Source organism: Aulonocara sp. 'chitande type north' Nkhata Bay, linkage group LG7, assembly GCF_057382095.1.
Source record: "Aulonocara sp. 'chitande type north' Nkhata Bay isolate Kocher_YH1m ecotype deep benthic linkage group LG7, A_spYH_male_GT1.1, whole genome shotgun sequence".
Taxonomy (NCBI): domain Eukaryota; kingdom Metazoa; phylum Chordata; class Actinopteri; order Cichliformes; family Cichlidae; genus Aulonocara; species Aulonocara sp. 'chitande type north' Nkhata Bay.
The window spans coordinates 3,355,122-3,377,116 of NC_141350.1; the positions used below are offsets into that span (position 1 = coordinate 3,355,122).

At 42.1% G+C, this 21,995-nt stretch overlaps 1 protein-coding gene across 5 annotated transcripts in view; it reads right to left on the minus strand.

Annotated features, from left to right (window-relative positions):
• bicd1a (bicaudal D homolog 1a) overlaps window positions 1–21,995 on the minus strand; it is a 31,786-nt gene that overhangs the window by 5,404 nt on the left and 4,387 nt on the right. For all 5 annotated transcript variants that reach the window (XM_086298000.1, XM_086297999.1, XM_086297998.1 and 2 more), the window contains exons 2-7: window positions 7,356–7,568; window positions 4,693–4,845; window positions 3,787–4,275; window positions 2,117–2,509; window positions 303–1,058; window positions 42–193 (exon numbers count right to left, since the gene is read on the minus strand). In XM_086298000.1, coding sequence (XP_086154126.1) covers window positions 42–193; window positions 303–1,058; window positions 2,117–2,509; window positions 3,787–4,275; window positions 4,693–4,845; window positions 7,356–7,568 — 2,156 coding nt within the window. The remainder of the gene's footprint in view (window positions 1–41; window positions 194–302; window positions 1,059–2,116; window positions 2,510–3,786; window positions 4,276–4,692; window positions 4,846–7,355; window positions 7,569–21,995) is intronic.

Here is a 21,995-nt window from a genome sequence, read left to right on the forward strand (position 1 = left end):
TTCTCATCTTAGCTGTGCCACATTTCCTGAGCCCTTCTCACCTCGTTGCAAACATGGCCCTGAGAGAAGAGAAGGTGGCTGCATCTTCTTTCAGAGCCTTCAGTTCATTCCTTAGCTTCGTCATGGTCTCTGTCACCATCGCCTTTTCATTTTCATACTTGCTCTTCAGATTAGCCAGCGCAACTTCTGCTGTCTGCAAAGATGGGTGATTTGAATTGAATCATTTAATGTTAATAGAAAATGCATTTTAGGTTTTTTTTAAATGAAATAAGTGCCAGAATCCAACAAACAAAAGATTTTACCTGCTTATTGGCCTTGAGCACCAGCCTGAGTGTAGCTATTTGCTCTCTCTTAGTACTAAGCAGGGACTTGAGCTTTAGTATTTCTTCCATGCAGGACTCTTTGTCCTTGTCAAGCATGGGTGCTAACTCCCTAGCTGCAGCCCTTTGCCTGGACAGCTGCAGCGAGCGGTCAACAGCCCTCTGCAGGTGTTTGATCTGGTCTCTGATGATGGCGTTTAAGTTGTAGATATTCATCGGCTCCTTCCGCAGGTCCCCACTTGAGTCTGAAGGTACCGGAGATGGGCAAGGAGAGATGCCGATGACCGGGGAGCCGGTGTAGTTGCGGGTAGGGCTGCTGTGGCAGGAGTCTGCTGGGTTGTGAGTTGTTGTCTCGTTATGCTGGGCATCTTTGGATGGGGAGTCTGTGGAACTGCGCGGAGACTCCGAGGAGCAGGCTGCCGATGCTGCCGCAAGACGTCGCGCCAGGCGAGGCGAGAGCAAAGCTCGAGGATCCTCCGAGCCTTTGAGGCTGCCATTGCGTGTGATTCGGCTCTGGCGGTAGTAATCCAGCATGACACGGTTTGGTGTCTCGTTGTTGCACAGACAGACGTGGTGGTAGAGTTGCGCCAACTCCTCACTGAAGGTTACCAGCTCATCCTGGGCAGCGTTCAGCATGCCCTGGCTCTCTGAGGCAGTACTCGCAGTTGCTCGGAGCTCCGCCTCCAGGCTTACAACCCTTTCCCGGCTTTCACGATAACTTCGCTCCAACTGTGTTACCTGCTCAGAAAACAAACAAACAAACAAACAAACAAACAAACAAACAAACAAACAAACAAACAAACAAACGGTGAGTACTAGGGGTGCAACGATACTCACATCGATATTGAACCGTTCGATACAGTGCTTTCGGTTCGGTACGCATATGTATCGAACAATACAACATTTTTAATTTATTTATTTTCTTCTGACGATGCTGTCTGTGTTGAGAGCTCAGTGGATCTGCGTTCGACTACTCCGCCTAGGCTGCACTCTCGAGCGCAGATCCACTGAGCGCAGCGCAAGCTAGCAAGACAGAAGCTAAGCTCGTTGCAACATGGCAAATTGAACCTCCCCCACCCTCATTCAGATCTGGCCTTTGGAACTATTTTGGTTTTCATGTGAAGTATGACCCTGAAGGTAAGCGCGTCATGGACTAAAGTAAAACAGTATGTTGGATGTGCCACGCAATGCTCAATTACATGGGTGGGAACTACTGTGTTAGCGCAGTTAGCTCGTTAACGTGCTGACGCCGTCCAGCCCCACGCACGGGGCGATCCGCGGTAGCTCGTTAACGGAGATTTGCCGTGTTGTGGCGTTAACGTCATTTCAGATTTACGCTGACAGCACTAGTGGGAACATCCGACATCATCCCGAGTCATTTAGACAGCCGTTAGCACAGGATTCTCCTTATGGGGACCTGATATGTTTAATATGCTGCTGAGAATATAGCCCAGAAGAAGCGTATAGTAGAGCTTTTATTTTGGAAAGAGCCATTTCTCTGTAATAAACTCTCTTTTCCAAAGATGAGGGATTTCTCGATCAGATAGATTTATTATTTTATCCCTTTGTTGTTTCAGCAACGTTACATTTAAAAACTGTACTTTTGAGTTAAAATATATATTTATAATTTTAATAAACGACAAATTAAAAAAGCATGAGCATTTTTTGTATCGAAAAAATATCGAACCCTGACACCAAAGTATCGAACCGAACCGTAAATTTTGTGTATCGTTGCACCCCTAGTGAGTACGTTTGCAGTTTTACTTTCAGCAAAACTGGATTAATATTGCACAAACCTGTTCAGTCAGTGCCTGGACCCGGTCATCATCATGGCTGTCTCCCTGTCCCTCCACCGCCTGATTGTACTTCTCCTTCAGGGCCTTGAGCTCTGCTTTTAGGTCGATCACCTCGGTCACCGCCACCTTGTACCGACACTCAAGAATCTTAAAACCGTGGATATCGAGATCATGATGGCTATTGGCCGTTGGGGATGAGGACCCCCCATTAGGTTTCTCACTCTCTTCTGGATCATCGAGCTCTTTGTCTCCATTGAGATGTTTCATGGCGTTGACGCGCTCTGTGAGACGATGGACGCGCTCATTCTGTTCAGTCAGGGCACCTTGTGTGTACTGCAACTGAGTCTGGGACTCCTGCAGGTTCTTGAGCAGTGCTGCCTTCTCACGCTCCACCTGCACGACAGAAATACAAAATTAAATTTGTTTCTTTTTGTACTTTCCAGTGCAATGTCATTTTTGTGTACATCCTCCAGAACGACACGTTAAACTATATTAACTCATTCACTGCCACTGACATCTATAGCCGTCAATTGCAGTGAATGAGTCAATGGGTTTAACTCATTCACTGCCAATGGCTGGCAGTGAATGAGTTAAAGCAATAAATCTGATTTTCAAGTTCTGAGATTGAACTATAAGAAACTCTGGACAACTCCAGAAGAAACACAATGAAAACTGGACTTCAGCTGGACATTATAAGGCTGATGGTCTTTCCCAGACAGATCAACTCAAAAGAGAAAATTAGCTAGTGAGTAATTGTGTTTACAGCGAGAGGCACACTGTGAATAGAGCAACCACTAATCTAGTTTTCTCCTCCCTGCTGGTGCCCAGCTAGATAAAAGATGTACAGTAATGACTTTATTTGCTTTTAGCACGAGTTTGATCTCTCTGTGGTTTCACTGTCACTTAACATTCTGTATACCATCCTCCACGATGAGTGTGTTTTGTACTCAAGTGGGTTTAAGTGAAAGCTAGTTCACCTATATATTTTATATTATATATATTTTGTATTTTTACATTCTTTGTATACAGTAGCAGCTTTTCACAGCGTTAAGCAGGAACTAATTGCGGTGTAAATAAAAGTGTACAAAGCAGTTTCCTTCACTTTTGGCATAAATCTGTTGCCTTTCTCGGCCTTTGTCTTGCAGCTGCATTCTCGCATACTGAAAGCTACTCCCTCCATAACATGCGTGAAAGCATACATAATATATAATGCATGATACAGACACTGAATGTGCATTAGCATGCTTCTTAAAAAGCACTTACCAGATGGGCGCCCTGAGCGCTAGGGCCTCGATTTGAGTCTGAACATTTGTGATGTCATTCCTCTAGTCTTTCTCCACTTCTCATCTATCTCTAATGTCAGTACAGGGTTCAAATGACAATAACCTTAAATGAATGCCTTCAGACTCCATCAGTCTTCACACTAAAAACTAAAATATACTGTGGGAAGGGAGATCAATATGGTAGTCCTGCAATCTGCTCTTTGAAGCTAATTTCAACCCCCTTCAGCGCTGTTATTTAAACCCTCGGTGACGTTCAAGTGACGTCAGTGTCCTTGAAAATAAAGATTCGGTGACCCAACGATTTTCTGATTTCAAACTGGGCTCGGGGCTCATGTGGGACTTTAAACTTTCAGTGAAATTTCCAAGGCGCTCTCTCTTATGACCTACCTGCAGTAGCTGCTGTTTAAGCTTCTGCATCTCTGACAAGTTGAGCTCGCTGAACAGATCTGGCACGGGGTGAAGGCCATCTCCCTTTCGGCCGGGTCTGTAGTCCCCGTTCATCTTAGCCATCCCAGAGCCAGCGTGAAAGTGACCGTTGCAGCGGTTGTTATCCTCATTGTTGCCATTAGCAGCAGGGATGGTGCTGCCATTAGTGCCGTTGCTCTCCTCGGGGAACTTCAGGCCTTCAACTCCGGTGACGGTTAGCGCCAGATGGGCCCCTGCGCCGTAGACGCTGTCACCCAGGCTGATGTGATGGGCTAGTTCTTTCCTCAGATTGTTCTTCTGCTCGCGCTCAGTCTTGAGGGCATCCAGGGCTTCTTCTAACTGACCCTCAGAGATTTCCTTTAAGCGCAAAGCGTCTTCCAGCTGGCTGTTCAGAAGGACAGTCTCCTCCTCCAGCACCTTAATTTCATGTTTCAGTCCCTCGTACTCCACCTGAGGGACACAGAAAGGCCACGTGATAACAGGAAAAGAATTATTTTAACACATTTGTAAACAGCTGGTAAAAAACAAATCCTTTTGAAATTAATATAACCGTTAAGATCTCTATTCGACTTCATCTAACCACGTGTCTAGAGCTAGTTTAAACTAATACGACTTCGTGTTACTGTGCAGGAAACACTGTGAGATCACTGAGAGCACTGGTACATTTTGGTGACACGAGTGTGAGTCATTAAAATCAATTGAGCCACCGATTGCTGATGCATCACTGAAAGTGATGACAGATCTTTAATAGGCAATTTCACAGATACACTTAAATCTGAGAAATACATTTAGAGAGTGAAACTCTACACGACAATGACACATAAATAAGAAGCTATTAGTGTGCAAACTGTTGATCTTCGTACCAACCTGGCTCTGCTTGAGTGTGGACACCAGTTTCTGAAGTGTGATGTTCTCCTCCTCCAGCTCTGTGTAGTCCTGAAGCAGCCGGGTCTCTCTGAACTTGTACTCTTTGATCTCCTCCCTCATTCTGCTCCGTTGCAGCTCGAGCATCTCGTTACTCTGGAGGAGGAAAAACAGCGGTGACATTTTTAACAGTTCCCATCACTCTTTCCGCTCATTGAGGTCTCATTGGTTGGGATAAATCTGCAACACGTCTTGAGCCGACTACAAGCCACTGTGGCCAAATTTATAATAGCTACATCAAATTAATTTAAGATGATATTTACTGGAATTAAGAATAGACTTCTCATAACCATCACAGATGCTAACCCAAACAACATGCAGTGATCAGTAACCAGGATAGCTAGCATGTAAATCCAATATGCTGAATATGATTAAACCCTAACAGGCAAAGTGGTGCCCACGTAAACAAGGTCAATATCAAATACAGTCCCGTCAGCTTAAGATTGCATGACATGCACAGACTCATAATGCTGATGCATGTAGACGTGACGTGACTTTGCACACTGAGGTAGGACTTTCTCAAAAGCTATTTTTTTTACATACCTCTACTGTACATGCGCTGAAACACTCTCTGCTGTTTCCCAAAAATTAACTAGATGATATTTACATATCAAGACAAAAATGAAAAAATATATTTTATATATCTTATTTTCACACACAGTTGTGTGTAAATGTTTGCAGCCCAATGCAACTAGTGGACAGAGTCTGTAGTATAGGCTACAAAATAATGTTACTGTGCATTTGCGCATGTGTGTACTCCTGCTGCTGCAGAGCTGCCTGCAGCTCCCCTGCAGTTCTCTGTACATATGGCAGAAGTGCTGACCCAGAGACTTTGTGGGTGGAGTGGGTGGCTACACGCATTGGCAGTGAATACGATGCTACTTTTAGAAGTGGCAAAAAACCTGAAACTGAAGACCTCAGGTCTACACTGAACCTCCTGATTTGTGCATTAGCTGACAGGAACTCCCATTATATAAAAGTTAATGGTGTAAATGGGGAAATCCCACAAAGGCACAATTGGACTGTTTTGCAAGTACATTGAAAGCACTTTTACGCTAAAACTGGCTAAAACACTGTAAAAAGAAAAAAATAGAGCAGACCAAAAACACACAAAATACATTTGCGGTTGATGTATGAACATGAATATAAGCTTTCTGTGATACATGTTGTCAAAATACATTTTATTAATAGTGTGCAGGATATTCAAGGCCAAATAATACTGGGGGCAATCAGACCCTACGGTCAGGGACAGATCGGCACACAACACTGGCACTGAGCCCGCCACAGGGCAGAGCTGTTCACAGCACGAAGTGCGGCTGTTAAAGTCATCATACAATGGTACCCACAACAGGGGCCCAGCCATGTTGTGTTCATTCATCCCTGCCATCACTGCTGTTGTGGCAAAGTTTTACAAATTTAAAGTTTAGGCCTGTGTTTCCTTTTTTGGGCTTTAAAGTGCACTTTGATTTTAACCCATGTGGCAATCTTTATCACTTCTCATGTTCTGACTTGTAACTCTAACAACAGACATCTATCTAAACTAACTCAGTGTCTTTTTCCCCAAACCTGTATATGTTAGGTTGCTTGAAATCTGTAAAACAAAAATCTTTTAATTAGATTTGCTCTGTGGTAAATGAAGCGCTCGATGTCACTGCAGCACCTGCCTCTCACGATGAAAGGAATCCTGTTCATTAACTGGCATCACATGTGCAAATGAGGACTTCAAAAAACAGCAGAAGGCACTTCATAAATATATCAAAGCGCCACACTCATGACTCAGACATGAGGCATTTGTGCATAGGAACAACTCATCGTGTGTAAAGGTTTATCAGGTAATTACAGCTGAGATGTTGATTTTGTTCCACATGCTCCAGCACCATCAATATCTTCACTTCTTGTGAACTTTGAGAATGAGCGAACATCACAGCACTGCCTGACCAAATTAGTGAATGAGAGTGTGTCCTGTGGGCGTAGTGCTGGTACTCTGTCCCTACACATGTGCCGAGCTCAGGGCATTTCACTTTATATCCCAGCTTAGCACTGGATTTGCCCCCCACAATGGGGTCGTGGCCGCAGTGTCTGACCCCTGCTCGAACTCCGGTACTGCCCAACACAGTTGCTGCAGACATATATACTTGCATAAATACACACTTTGCACATATGCATATCGTTTATTATTCTGTGTGAGGCATGACACCTTTTAGTTTGTCACAGTAACCTCTTGATCTTTGATAAACACATAGGTCTCATGTTAGTTAATGTAGAATAAAAGAAATACTAGTCAAACTGTGGAAAACAATCCGTTTAGACTCAAGAATTGATCATAAAAACTACAAGATGGCTTTACATGCAGTTAACTCTTACTGTATCTCGCTCAGTCAAGAGCCAGCTGCAAGCCAAATGCATTCAAGTTTCAAAACAACTAATGTGCACATCTCATAGAGAGAATTTTAGGTGTTGGTGACAAAATACTACTGACATAAGCAGAAATATATAAAAAAGTGAAATGCTGTTTTCTTACACACACAGTAGATTCAATTTCCTGTTTTTCTTTATTTAGGAAGTAATAAATCGTCTGCATGCTTTCCTCGTGTTGACAAACTCACCTCTCGTAGCTCCTGTACAAGTGCGTTGAGCCGCTCATTCTCTGACTGGGCGTTGGACGCCACAGAGCGGCTAAGCGTCACCTCCGACTGCAGCTCCAACAGGCGGCCCATATAGTAGGCCTCCTTGGAGGCGGACTCCTGCAGCAGTGTCTCCTCATTGGTCTCCCCATCCTCTGCCACCTTCCGTTGGTTGGTGTAAGCCTGGCCAAATGCCTGAAGAGATAAAAAAGGGAGGGAGGTAGGGTAAGAAGAAAAGGAAACCGGTATTTCTGTAAAGTCAAAATTAAAATCACACTGATCCAAATCCTGTCAAATAGCATCAGCATCATAATCCAAGCGATGGAAGGGATTAGCACACACTGCCTCGGAAATCTTGCACATCTCTCCCAGCTGTGTGTGCTAGGCCGAGTGCTGCTGTACTTTTGACCACTGGCAGCACTGATGGGACACTTGCAGGGGCTGGCCCTTAAGAATACCTGCTGTCTGTCGATGTGGGTGATGTTTCACTCAGATCAATAGACACAGTGTTCCCATTTTCCTGACACAGGTTTTCACGACACTGAGAGCTGGCGTGTCATGATAAAATCAAAGCAGGTATCAACAGAAAAAACATGGCAACCTGCTGGGTCAAAGTGGTAAACTAGCAAACACACATTCACTGTTAGGGGAAGACCAGTGTTTCCAGTTCAGCGCTATTTCTCGGTCAAGGTTTCCTGAATGCATGTGTGAGTTTCATGACTGGAACATCAGTAACTGTTTTAGTGATTCAATAAACCATGCTTCCCTTTTGCCCCTTTCCATCAGGAGAAATGACTTTGGCGCCTGCAGAAACCTCTGTGAGAGAAAATGGATCATCTGAAAAATATTTTATGGTTTACAATCGCCACAGGATGCTGTAGACCAGCGGTCCCCAACCTTTTTTGCGCCACGGACCGGTTTATGTCTGACAATATTTTCACGGGCTGACCTTTAAGGTGTCGCGGATAAATACAACAAAATAAAACCAGTACCGGCACCAAAAAAAGGAAGCTTTAGTCATAACACACGGGAAAAAACCCAGGGAAACCGAGTTAACGATAAAAACAATAAAAAAAATAAACTATAAAAACCCTGAAAACCATAAATTTCACACCCGAGCCTCAAATCTCGCTGCCCGATAACAAACGACTCACAGACCGGTCCGTGGCCCGGGGACCGCTGCTGTAGACGATACTGTATTGTATGGTTACTGACTCTTCAAACTGACCATGCAATTTAAATAGGAAGCCATTTATTTTGAACTACATGTTTTAATAATGTAAGCTTCCCAATCCCATCTCATCATCATAATATTTTCTCTGTTTGTCATGAATCATTTATTAGGCACAAGCATCCATTACTTTGAAAAGACATGAGCCTAAAGTGCAGCTGTCTTTTCTTTTCATTTGTGGCTAACGAGCTAAGCGGGCAGTCTCCTGCTGTGTTGAGGTGAAATTAATTTGTGCTTTTACATGTAAAAAAAAATAAATTATGAACCACATGTTTCTCTCTTTATGGATACTTATTATCAAGTAAGCAATAAAGTGGAATTAAAGGTTAAATTCAGTTCAGTTGCAGTTATGGCCAACAGGCACATTTTCCAATCTGTCAGTGTAACCCACTTTTAATCTACATGCTGTAAATCTGTTAAATAGAAGCTTTTTCATTCACGCTCTCCTCAGAGAGCATGTTAATGCAAATTCAATAGACCTCTTTATTATGCCTTTGAATTACAAGTGTAGCAGTTAGCATATGAAGAAATGCCAGCAATAATCGGTCTGGCAAAATGCCCCGTAAACTAAAAAACACTCGGCAACATGTATCTATTAAAGAAAGGTTGTATTATATTTCTTTATTATCTTCCTTCTGTACACACCACTTTCTGTGTATTTCATCATTCTCTTTTCATACTCCTTTGTGCACTCACCCTGGTGCCCCCTCTCGGTCTCAAGAGAGCCACAGTGTGATTGTAGTGAATGATTAAGAGGAAGGGCCTCTGGAACAAAACAGACGATTAATTCTAGGCACAGTGTGACTGAATGAGCTTGCATTCTCTGCTCGGATGAGAGCCCGGCAATCTCGGAGCAGGCCTCACGGCAACAGCTGGGCTCTGCAGGACAGGAAGTAAAAATCTGGCCCGGACAAAACCCTTTATCACAGCATTTAGTTCCAAAGAAATTAGTAGGAGATTTCAGTTAAAGATTTTATGAAAAGAGGTTCTGGTCCTCTGAGGCTTTCCCTCCAGGAAAATGCATCTCCCTGCATCACATTACAATCTTCTTGAGAAGCTCCTTTTAATTGCTTGAAAGTGCATCGTGCAGAATTGGGTCAAAGACTCCCGGCCAAATGTTATTCTCTGCTACAGGGATCATTTTAACACCAAAAAAAGACCTGTTTCCATCTTTCGACATGTTTTAAATCTCATGATAATTACATGAGCTGTATGTATAAAGTGACGCCCCAGTATTTGTGTCCTAATTGGCAATCAAGTGGAGAAGATTAAAGTTTAATATCGTTTCCTCAGGATCACATTAATATGGAGTCACTCATGGGCAGCCATTTTGGATCTTTATACTGAAAATCACAGACTGCAAGAAGTGTTGAGGCTCCACACTCGTATGTGTCTCAGTGGACAAAGTCCAGACAATGGGTTCTATAGATATTCATCCCTGGGGCGACAGGAGGAGGAGCAGGCAAAGGGAACAAACCCACCACTGCAGCAGTGTGAGAGTTTGTGTAACCCGAAAATCCTTCCCTGTCTGCTGGAGTCCCTAATGAGAAGTCAGGGGAGGTGCTCTGGGTGTGTGATGTTGTATTTGTGTGTATATGCATACAGCAAGGATCTATTTTTACACCCAGGAGGTCAGAGGATGGAGCTATTTCTGCAGCAGCAATTAATCTTATGAAAACTTTCATCATTAACAGGGGGACTAATCTGTTGTACAGGAGCTGTTTAATTATAGATGGTAATGTAGCGTAAAGCTAATGCAGGATATACACTCGATTACATTTTCAGAGTCAAAGAGCAACCCTTGGAGGTAAATGAACATGCTCGAAACGTGCAGAAACACAGTCGAGAGGAACAACCAATAACCGAGTTGTATGAGTTATTTATGTCAGTCATTCTAATTAATGTGTATTTTTAATTAGATAATTTTAAGCACGAGTGCGGCATCCTCAATGTTTCTGTCAGTTATGGTTGAACAGAAATATGGTTATTAGCTAAGAAGCAATATTCTTATGAATAACATAAACACACAGATATATACACCAAATGCTGCGTCTCAGCCAGATGGGTGGCCTGGGCAGTCACATCAGGGATTTCAGTACCATGGAGAGAGACTTGCAGCAAATCCACTACCATGCAGCTGTCAGCGTGTGTGTGTGTGTTAGAGGGCAATCATTCACCACGGGATTGATACTGTAGCCAGACAAAGGGAGAGAAAAGACAAAGAGGACTGTTCAACATGTGCATCGTCAAAACAGCACATCGCAGCTGATGCATGGGACATTTCATTTATTTTTAGTTTCTCTACTTTTTTATCCAAAGTGTTTGAGAGCATGCCGAATAATTCATTCAATAAAAAAATCCCTCCACAACAGTACTCCCAGAAGGAATAAATAATAATCCCCAAAGCACAAAAATGCCCCAAATATGACATAAATAAGAAGCAGCATGCAGTGTCTCAACCTTCAGTCACCACGAGACCTCGCACACAAACACACGTTAGCTGGCAGTAAGTGAATGAGGCAAATATGCAAGATGCAGTCCTGACTCACTCGCTCCTTTTGACACACACAGCGTTTGACTGCTGTGCACGACTCAGAGAAGGAAAGAAAAGAAAAAGTGAAATATCGCATTTTATTTCAAATAAATATGGTGAAGAAAATTTCCCTGTTGTTGTTTCTGTTCAGTAAATAAGCTTTACATCATCTTGCAAACTGTCTGTAATTAATACTCTGTAATCTAGGAATTTAGTTTTAGTAGTTTTTGCTCTATATAATTGATATTTTTTAGTGGGGATAGGTTAATCGATTAATCTAAATTGCCCATAGGTATGAATGTGAGTGCGAATGGTTGTCTGTCTCTGTGTTAGCCCTGCGACAGACTGGCGACCTGTCCACGGTGTACCCCGCCTCTCGCCTTGTGACAGCTGGGATAGGCTCCAGCGACCCCCACGACCCTGAAAAGGATAAGTGGAAGCGAATGGATGGACGAAGTTTAGTGTTTATCGTCAATAAAATGTAAATTTTGTGACAAGTGAGACTGAGCGAGCCTCACTTTTATTCTCTAATATGATTGAAACTTAAATGTTCACTCTGATCTCTGAAGCACCATTTAAAAGCACCTCGATGCCTTCAAAGCTATATGATCAAAGTTATTTCTAAAGCTTACAATATCGTCTTCACAGCCACAGATAACATTAAAATGATTGTGAGTAGTTCTTACAATAAGTAACATTTATCCTTAGTCTAATATGACACCAAATGTAATATTTTCAGTTTAATATGCTGAATATCATAAACAGATACTGAAGAAGGTTCATGGAAAACACTGCTCTGCCATATTTTTGTCCTTCAACAAGGACGGAGACATGTCTTTGTTGGTTTCTAAGCAACAAGAAAAAATGCCAAGTCAAGAGATCTGTCAGACACACGAACACATTTCCACAAGTAAGGGGAAAGTGTGTAATCACAGCCAAGTAAGAATGGAGGAAATCAATTAAAAGATGAAGAGTAATTGCAAATTTTAGCAAAACATGTTGAAAATCTGTTGTTTTTTGTTGTTGTCAGTGGACAAAATTAGAGTTTGCAGTGCGAGCATTCTACCGCAAGTGTTTGTTTGTGTGCTTTAGGTCATCAGGACTACTCTACTGAATCACGAGGGATATTTATAGCTTATAACTGTATTGTAGAGTGCACATGCATGCTCTGCAGAACCTGTTAAATTTCCCTAGAGAGAGCTCCTCTATCCCTGAATTACTGTCTGCACAAAAATTGAACTACATGAAATGAATGATTTATAGATAGTAATGAGGATAAATAGCTCGCTTTCTATTCCTCCTTACCAGAATGCTGTTTAGTGCAATAAAGCCTATTATTCCTCTTATGACAATATGCTATTATGCCCACAACTGAGGAATAAAAACATCTATAATGTAGGCTAACAGCTGAAAAATGCTTTCATGTGCTTTAAAGTGGAAAATCAATCCCAGAAATCCACAATGGTGTCACATCTGCTGCTCACCAACACAATGACCAGAGAACACGCTGTGTGAAGCCGAGGGTTCTGCCAGTGGGACAAGCGGTGCCTGGCTAAAATGATGCGGCTTGTTTGAGTGATTAAATTTGGCCCAAGTCTGCTCCTGATAAGAAAGATGGTTGGATACTTTCCCAGAATGCCTATCACTTATACGTGTTTAGTCTGAACCTGACTGAATGAACGGTGTGGTGGTAGAGAGGCCGCTGTGCATTAGATTTCTTTGTTAGATTTTTTTCTTTATTTACTGCTTTTTCTCTTAAAATACATCCCTATGTTCGCCTTCTCCGCCTCCTTACTTCACCCTTATCGTCCCCAGATTTAAAATCAACCTTATTGACCCAGTGTGAAACTAAACAATGGCCTACATAACACTACATTACTACATTACTGATCTGATGACAAACCATTACATTCACCTAGAAAGCTGCGATTTCCCATTAGAAAGGAAGCAATGACCAGTGTAAGCCGACAGATAGGAAAGCTACTAGAGGACTGCACAGACTGTACCAGCTTTAGCTGTGTCATTCTCTTTGCTTGGTAATGTGCCCTACAGGAGATCCTGAGCTAGTGGACCACAAAAACACACAGTGGAACCTTCAAGCTATTCCAACACACAAATACGTATTCAGAAATACACATCGGTACAGGACAACTCGCACTCGTGCTAAGTCACTGTTCATTCCTGCCTTTCACAAAGAGGGAACAACAAAAGGGGAAAAACAATAAACTGGATAAAAATGAACACAGCAACTGTAACATCACCTGTTTGTTAGTAAAGCCTCAACCTGAGCATTTTGACCACGGCATCAAGATTTTTTGAAATAATGAGAATAATGAGAAAAAGAGGGACACGGCATGCTCATATGATTGTGACATTTATCACAAAGGGGGGTTTGGCAGTTTTACTTTACTGTCACTTCTACAAAGTTAATACAGTGACGAATAGAAACCTGTGACTGAGACATAAATTCATCTTGTAAGTCATTATTTAGGCTGTGGACTGAGTGAGTTGCAGGGTCATGTTCTATTATGTTTGCATTCTCCTTGGTTCCTTAAGAGGAATTTACAAACCAATTGGTGGCATCACAGCGGCTCCATAAAACCTCTCCGAGAGGACTTTTTCCGTGATGATGATTTTATTTCTTTTACTTGTGGTGTCCCGCAGGGTTCCGTATTAGGTCCAATTCTTTTTTCCATCTATATGTTACCCTTAGGCCTAATCTTTAGGAAGCATAACATCTACTTTCACTCATACGCCGACGACACCCAGATTTATCTTCGGTTCACCTCCACACCCATGGAATCGCTAGTCAAATGTCTTGACGAAGTTAAAACCTGGATGGCCTCAAATTTCTTACCTTCAATGAGGACAAACCTGAGGTAATTATTTTTGGACCAAGTTGTAATTTCAATGCCCCAGATTTGGACTTATGTAACCTAACATGTGCTGTTAAAACGCATGTAAAAAACCTGGGGGTTTTCTTGGATAGCAAACTTACATTTGAGAAACAAATTAATTCAGTTGTCCAGCGGTCCTTTTTTAAATTAAGGCTCCTATCCAAAGTGAGATCTTTTTTATCTTTTAGAAACTTGGAACGAGCAATTCATGTGTTTGTTTTATCTCAACTGGATTACTGCAATTCACTATATGTGGGTGTCAGTCAGTCCAGCTCGGCCCGGCCCGGCTCCAACTGGTACAGAATGCTGCAGCTCGCCTTTTGACTCGTGTGAAGAAACACCAACACATTACTCCGGTGCTTGATTGCCTTCATTGGCTTCCAGTGCGTTTTAGAATTAAATTCCAAATCTTACTTTTGACTTATAAAGTGCTAAATGGCCAGGCACTGGACTATTTGTCTGACCTTTTGCAGCTTTATACGCCCTCTAGAGCCCTTCGATCAAGTGATCATTTACTCCTTACCTTACATAAGTTTAGGATGGTTCATAGAGGAGATTGGGCATTTGCGGTAGTGGCCCCGAAAATGTGGAATAATCTACCTCTCCACATTAGAAAGGCCCCAACTGTTACTCTTTTTAAATCTCATCTTAAAACACATTCGAAACTGCATGAGAGTTACCAATTCTTTTATCGAAATTTTCTTTTAATTTTCTTACCTGTTGTTGTTGTTAATGTCATTGTTTAATTGTTATTTTGTACAGCACTTTGGTCAGCTCCCTGTTGTTATTAAATGTGCTTTATAAATAAATAAATGAAATGAAATGAAAACTGTTATACTGTCTGTGCTGGGTTCAGTGCACCTTTTCAGTCTTTTAATAAGCTAACTATGCAAACTAGGCTGGCTAGCTTTGGCCATTATATCAGCAGCTCACTCTTTCGTCCGATTAATGTCGCATTTCACTTCAACAAGTGTTTCCCTTAAACCCAAAGTTTAGCCTTAAAAATGCTGGTCCACATACCGATGAATGACGTCATGTGGCTACATTCATTTCGGTGTGTATAAATGTTAATGAAAACTTTGTGCTAGTTTCCTTATAATTAATCAGCCAAATATTTAGTGCTTTATAAATGAAATATTTAGCTGATGTCATAAAGAAAAAAAGGCCAAAGAAAGTATCGCTTATCAAAGAAACAGAGAAAACACGTACCAGCGTATCACTGCCAAATCTGTCGCTACTAAAGATTTGGGTAGTTTGATCAACTGATCAAGGGATAATCATTTTTTGCTTCATAGGAAATTGATAGCACGATGCAAATGAGGCTGTTTCTCATACTTGACTGCACAGCCAACAATAACAGTAACATGTGGGATGTGTGCTAAAGCTAAATTATGTTTCAGAAACACTGAGCCCATATTGGACCGTTCTTTCTATTTGAAGGTTATTATGTTGTGCATGCAGGTGTGTAACTGTGTGGCTAAGTGAATCAGCTGTAAGGTAATCCAAACAAATCCTCTCCCTCAGGTTACAACCTGATAAACACAGTGATTTGCTCAGAGGTTCATGAAAACGAAATTAGCAGAAAAAAAGTGATAAAGTTAAATATTTCTAAAAGGATAATCCACCAATACATCAAAGTGGCCAGATTTAATATCTTATTAAATTTCCATCTCCATTTATACCCCCCAATCCCGCCATAATTTTCATTAAGTAGTCAGGGGACGAAGACCACTAATGGAGTACGTGTCTTCTTTCTTTATGCAGTACCTCCCTCTATGCTGGTGTCCTTTATCCCCCTTTTCAGGTGGCGGAAGAAGAAACCGGAAACTTAAAACAACAACAGCGTCTGAACACTGAGGAATGTGTTACAACATCAAAAGACAGAAGTGACTGAAAACTCGCAGGCTCATTGATAATCTGTAATCGTTCCTGCAGACACACCCAGACAGGCAGCCAGACTCATAAAAACAGAGAGACACACAGAGCAGATTCATCTGATAAAACGCTCTCCTCTCTCTGCACTCGGTCTCTCCTGATAAAGAGGACTCAGCCAAGCCAGACAAATACAGACTACAATGGAGAGGCTAGCCTGCACACAGTGACCCTCTTGGTATTGCATGCATGGGGCCTCAGGGTGACTCAGTGCTTTTGTGCAGCCACACGAGACCCTCCATGCCAGAGTATGTAGAGTTTGATTTCTTGAAAAAGGTACTAATAAGGTGCAGTATGGCACATATTCACACCCATGAGAGTCTTAAATATCTCTCCATTGTGTATTATAAGCTGTTTTATCTGTTTCTGCTCCTTTTGTATGAAATGTTTTCCTTGTCAAAATGATTTGTTATCATGCTTGATGTGAGTCAGTGTTTGGACAAAAAGTTCGCACCCAAAACTGCCAAAAAACTTAATCCCACTAATTCCAATTAAGGCCCATCATCTCCATATTCACCCTGACATGGCATACTTCCTGTTTTAGTTTCCTGACCTTACTTGAAGTCATGACCAGTGTACTGAGAACATGGTTAATTAAACAGGTTGACTATGGAAAGTCTGTCTAATTCTATACATTCCCTAATAGGGCTGAAGTGACAAAGACGCATCTTTGACCCTATTCTGTATGGCACACCCATCACAAGCGCATGCTTGGGTGTGCATGTGCTCATGCCTGCCTTTGTGTGTGAGAATGGTGACAAGGCAGAGGACAGGGAGGATCATGCGCATTTCCAAGCACCCTTTGCGGGATAAAATGGCCTCTGGATATGGAGATAAAAGGCTTCTCTTTATCGGGGATGCTGGGATGAGAAGCATAGAATAAGACTATACTGTAGATGAAACTCAATAGCTCTGTCTAGACAATAAGAAAGGCTTAACAACCACGTTCAGTGATGCATTAATGACTTAAGAGAAGTCCAATTTAATTCAGGCAAACAATAAGTTTTGACGACGCATGGAATAATGTCTTTTTTTTCCTCCTTGTGAGAGGATGGACAGATTTTTCTGCTATGGTATCCGAGTTTGCAGCACACACAGCTAAAGTGGAAAACTAATCGATACAGCAGCCAGCAGGGAGGAGAGTCCTGTTCTTACTACATTTCACTGCAGCAAAAAGGAGCATTCTGAAAAAACTTAATCTATGCAGGGACGGGCAAACCTGAAGGGGCTCTGCAGGTTCATTAAGCCCCTTTCTCTGTGACAATAGAAAAGAACAATCGTTACACTGAAGCAACTGAACAAACTCTGTTCTGTGCTCTTCTATTCTGCTGACACAGTGTGTATACGATACGCACAGCACACTTTTGTGTCTCCTCCCCTTTTCTCCATTACGTCAATACAACCATAAAAACCTGAAACAACAAAGAGGGCCTGGTTGATAGGCTGAAATCACTCAACACCACTACAATATCCTGCCGCCCCTCACTCTGTGCTCTCCATCACAACATCCCCACCCGAGCCTCCCACCTTTCGTGTTGCACACGCACACAGGGGAAAAACAGAAAGGGGGAAGCTCTGTGCACATCAGCCCAGATGTGTGGCTCAAACACAAAGACCAATGATTTTCCCTTCAGGTGCTGGAAAAACACACACGGCAACTCTCCACAAAAACAACAGAGACCACGAGGGCATACAGGTCCTTATCTATATGCTTGACTGCATCCCTGAGCCTGTTGCAAGGGTCACAGGTCAGCATCAGCGAAAACTGCACAGTGCATTCCACTCTTGGCTTTATTTCCATCCAAGAGGCAAAGGTGCCAAAAACAGTTTGATTGCTCATAAAGCGCAGTGGGTTACTGATTAAAGAGCCAGTTTTTCTAAAATTCTTGAAGCTACTAAATAGAATCTCTCACACGTGTTTAGGCAGCATTCACCGATCTTTGCAATACACGCTACGCTACACACAATAGAGTCCAGCGTAGCTCAGACATGATACGTTTTCACCAAACAGAGCAGAAATCAATGCATAATTCCCACTTCAATCCAGGGGGGGACTGTAGGGGAATAATGAGATGAGGAGGGGCACGCTGAGCTGATGGTGTAGTGCACAGCTAAAAGATTGAAACACTACCATCTCATGAGATATTGATTCAGCCCTTCTGTCCATGTTTACTGCCTCTGCCAATGTAAAACAGGAGTCAAAGGAGGAGGTGGAAGGAGAAGCGAGAAAACCCTTTCTCCCCAGCTGCTGCTTTCTTGTTTGAGAAGGTCAAACACACCAGAAATGTTAATAAGTATTCAAGTTCTGCTAATCCTTTTAATCAATGTTCCTTTTTTCCTTCTACAGGGAGTGCAGAATTATTAGGCAAATGAGTATTTTGTCCACATCATCCTCTTCATGCATGTTGTCTTACTCCAAGCTGTATAGGCTCGAAAGCCTACTACCAATTAAGCATATTAGGTGATGTGCATCTCTGTAATGAGAAGGGGTGTGGTCTAATGACATCAACACCCTATATCAGGTGTGCATAATTATTAGGCAACTTCCTTTCCTTTGGCAAAATGGGTGAAAAGAAGGACTTGACAGGCTCAGAAAAGTCAAAAATAGTGAGATATCTTGCAGAGGGATGCAGCAGTCTCAAAATTGCAAAGCTTCTGAAGCGTGATCATCGAACAATCAAGCGTTTCATTCAAAATAGTCAACAGGGTCGCAAGAAGCGTGTGGAAAAACCAAGGAGCAAAATAACTGCCCATGAACTGAGAAAAGTCAAGCGTGCAGCTGCCAAGATGCCACTTGCCACCAGTTTGGCCATATTTCAGAGCTGCAACATCACTGGAGTGCCCAAAAGCACAAGGTGTGCAATACTCAGAGACATGGCCAAGGTAAGAAAGGCTGAAAGACGACCACCACTGAACAAGACACACAAGCTGAAACGTCAGCTTGTGTGTCTTGTTGGGCCCGTGGCTGGATTGGTAAAGGGCAGAGAGCTCCAGTCCGACTCAGACGCCAGCAAGGTGGAGGTGGAGTACTGGTTTGGGCTGGTATCATCAAAGATGAGCTTGTGGGGCCTTTTCGGGTTGAGGATGGAGTCAAGCTCAACTCCCAGTCCTACTGCCAGTTTCTGGAAGACACCTTCTTCAAGCAGTGGTACAGGAAGAAGTCTGCATCCTTCAAGAAAAACATGATTTTCATGCAGGACAATGCTCCATCACACGCGTCCAAGTACTCCACAGCGTGGCTGGCAAGAAAGGGTATAAAAGAAGAAAAACTAATGACATGGCCTCCTTGTTCACCTGATCTGAACCCCATTGAGAACCTGTGGTCCATCATCAAATGTGAGATTTACAAGGAGGGAAAACAGTACACCTCTCTGAACAGTGTCTGGGAGGCTGTGGTTGCTGCTGCACGCAATGTTGATGGTGAACAGATCAAAACACTGATTTACTCCATTCATACAATCCCAACAGGGCACTTAGATCATCCAACCATAGGCTCCTAGCACAACCTAGGACTCGAATGAAGTCGAGAGGCGACCGGGCCTTTGCATCCGTGGCACCCAGACTCTGGAATAACCTCCCCGTTCATATTCGCACTGCCGAGTCTATCCAGTCTTTTAAATTACGTCTTAAAACTTATTTTTTTACTTTGGCTTTTGATTCTGTCTAGTTGGCTGTTTTAGCTTGTTGCGTTGTTACCTATTGTTTGTTGTCCTCTTCTATTGTTTGTTTTAACTGTCTCATGTGGGGCAGGGATAGCTCAGTAGGTAGAGAGTGGTGGCCCCATGATCGGAAGGTCGGGGTTCGATTCCCCTGAACAGCTACCCTGAGGTACCCCTGAGCAAGGTACCGTCCCTACACACTGCTCCCCGGGCGCCCAATGGCTGCCCACTGCTTCACTGAGTGAATGGGTTAAATGCAGAGAGGGATTTTCCCCACGGGGACCAATAAAGTACACTTTCTTTCTCATGTTTTTATTGACTGTGAAGGACTATGGTCAACACTATTGTTTTTAATATGTGCTATATAAATAAATTTTGATTTGATTTGATTTGAGAATCCATGGATGGCAGGCTTTTGAGTGTCCTTGCAAAGAAAGGTGGCTATATTGGTCGCTGATTTGTTTTTGTTTTGTTTTTGAACGTCAGAAATGTATATTTGTGAATGTGGAGATATTATGTTGGTTTCACTGGTAAAAATAAATAATTGAAATGGGTATATATTTGTTTTTTGTTAAGTTGCCTAATAATTATGCACAGTAATAGTCACCTGCACACACAGATATCCCCCTAAAATAGCTCAAACTAAAAACTACTTCCACAAACATTCAGCTTTGATATTAATGAGTTTTTTGGGTTCATTGAGAACATGGTTGTTGTTCAATAATAAAATTATTCCTCAAAAATACAACTTGCCTAATAATTCTGCACTCCCTGTATAGAGTGACAGTACTAATTAAAAAAAAGCCAGATGTGCACAGCAGGGAAAAAGTGACTCTTCATCTTGAATGTAGTCAGATTACACTGTTCCATGTCTGCTTAAGAAACAGCACATTTGAAACTTGGTGGTGGTTGGTCATTCTAAAAAAAGTTTATCTAAAGCAATTTCTCACACACGATCATTGACTAACAGCATATCACATTAAGTTGGGCAAATCCTTCAAGAAACTGTTTCAGTCATCTAATGTGGAGCTAGGACTCAACTGCAGAGGAGAGAGTGAGATATTTATTCAGTCTGATGTACAAGTTCATCCAAAGGCACACAAACAGAAACACACAAGGAAGGTCAGCCAGTGCTGCAACAAAGAATGTGGGGAACACAACAACATTTATACACAACAGGAAACAGGACACAGCATGAGACACAGGTGATGGTAATCAAAGACAATTAGACAGATGGGGGAAATAAAACTAAACACAAGGCACCAGAGACAAGTAAGTACCAAAATAAACTAAATCTAAACTAAACAAGTACAATCTATAGTACAGTATTCCCCCTTTCCCTCCTCTTATTCTCATCCTTGATTTCTTTCCCTTCTCCCTCTTCAAATGCTTTTTAGAAATTGGGATATTCTCCGAGATGGCACACTGAGATCAATTTCCAGGTCACAGGCATGAAGATGGAGGAGAAAGGAGACGAGGCACAAATTATGGAAAGGAGACAATAAACTGTTTAATGACACATGTCCCTACCCAGATTCAAACTCGGGAAATTGCAGCTCAGTTTAGGTATCGTCCACTGCAAGCTACAGGAATCCATGCAAACACAAAGCTTGTGAATATTTAGAAATCACACGACACTTATAAAGCGCTTTGAGGTCAGGGTTAGCCCCACCTACTATAGGTACAAATTAAGCAGGTGAGGAAGAGACACAAGGCGAAAGGATGAGGCAACAGTCATACAGTGTTCTTATACTGACTTCTATATTAATTAGATTCAGTGTTCCATGATGTTAAAAGAAAATGGATATAATACTGTTTTTGTATTTATCACACATACAGTTGATCATCTTTGATAACAGCCAATAGGATTTCAAAAGAAACACATATAATTATACAGTCCAGCTCTTTCTCATGCTTCTTTGAAAAAGACAGATAAACCTGTGCATTCTTGTTCAGTAAGCTTGCTCTTCTTCAGCTTCTTTCCTCTGGATACAATTTATGAATTAAGAAATCCTTAAATATCCAAAGATTCCAGTCATAGTGAAATCATTCACGTGATTGTGGACTATGTTTTTGAAGCCTTGGGTTCAGGTTTTTGCCATCCTTTTCATCTTCTTCCTCTTTTCTTTAAACCAGACTTGACCATATGCACAAACTGTAGAGCTGGGGAGGTATCAGCTAACACTAGCACTGGTTAGATAACAAGATGAATCCATAATTCACTGACATATTAGATGGTATGCTAACGTTGGCAGATGATAAACAGGCTGTATACAAAGCTGAACAGCCCGTCCAGTAGAACAAGATGGAGGCTGAAGACGAAGAAACTACGCCAACCTTTAGTGGCCACACCCCTTATAATGAAATACA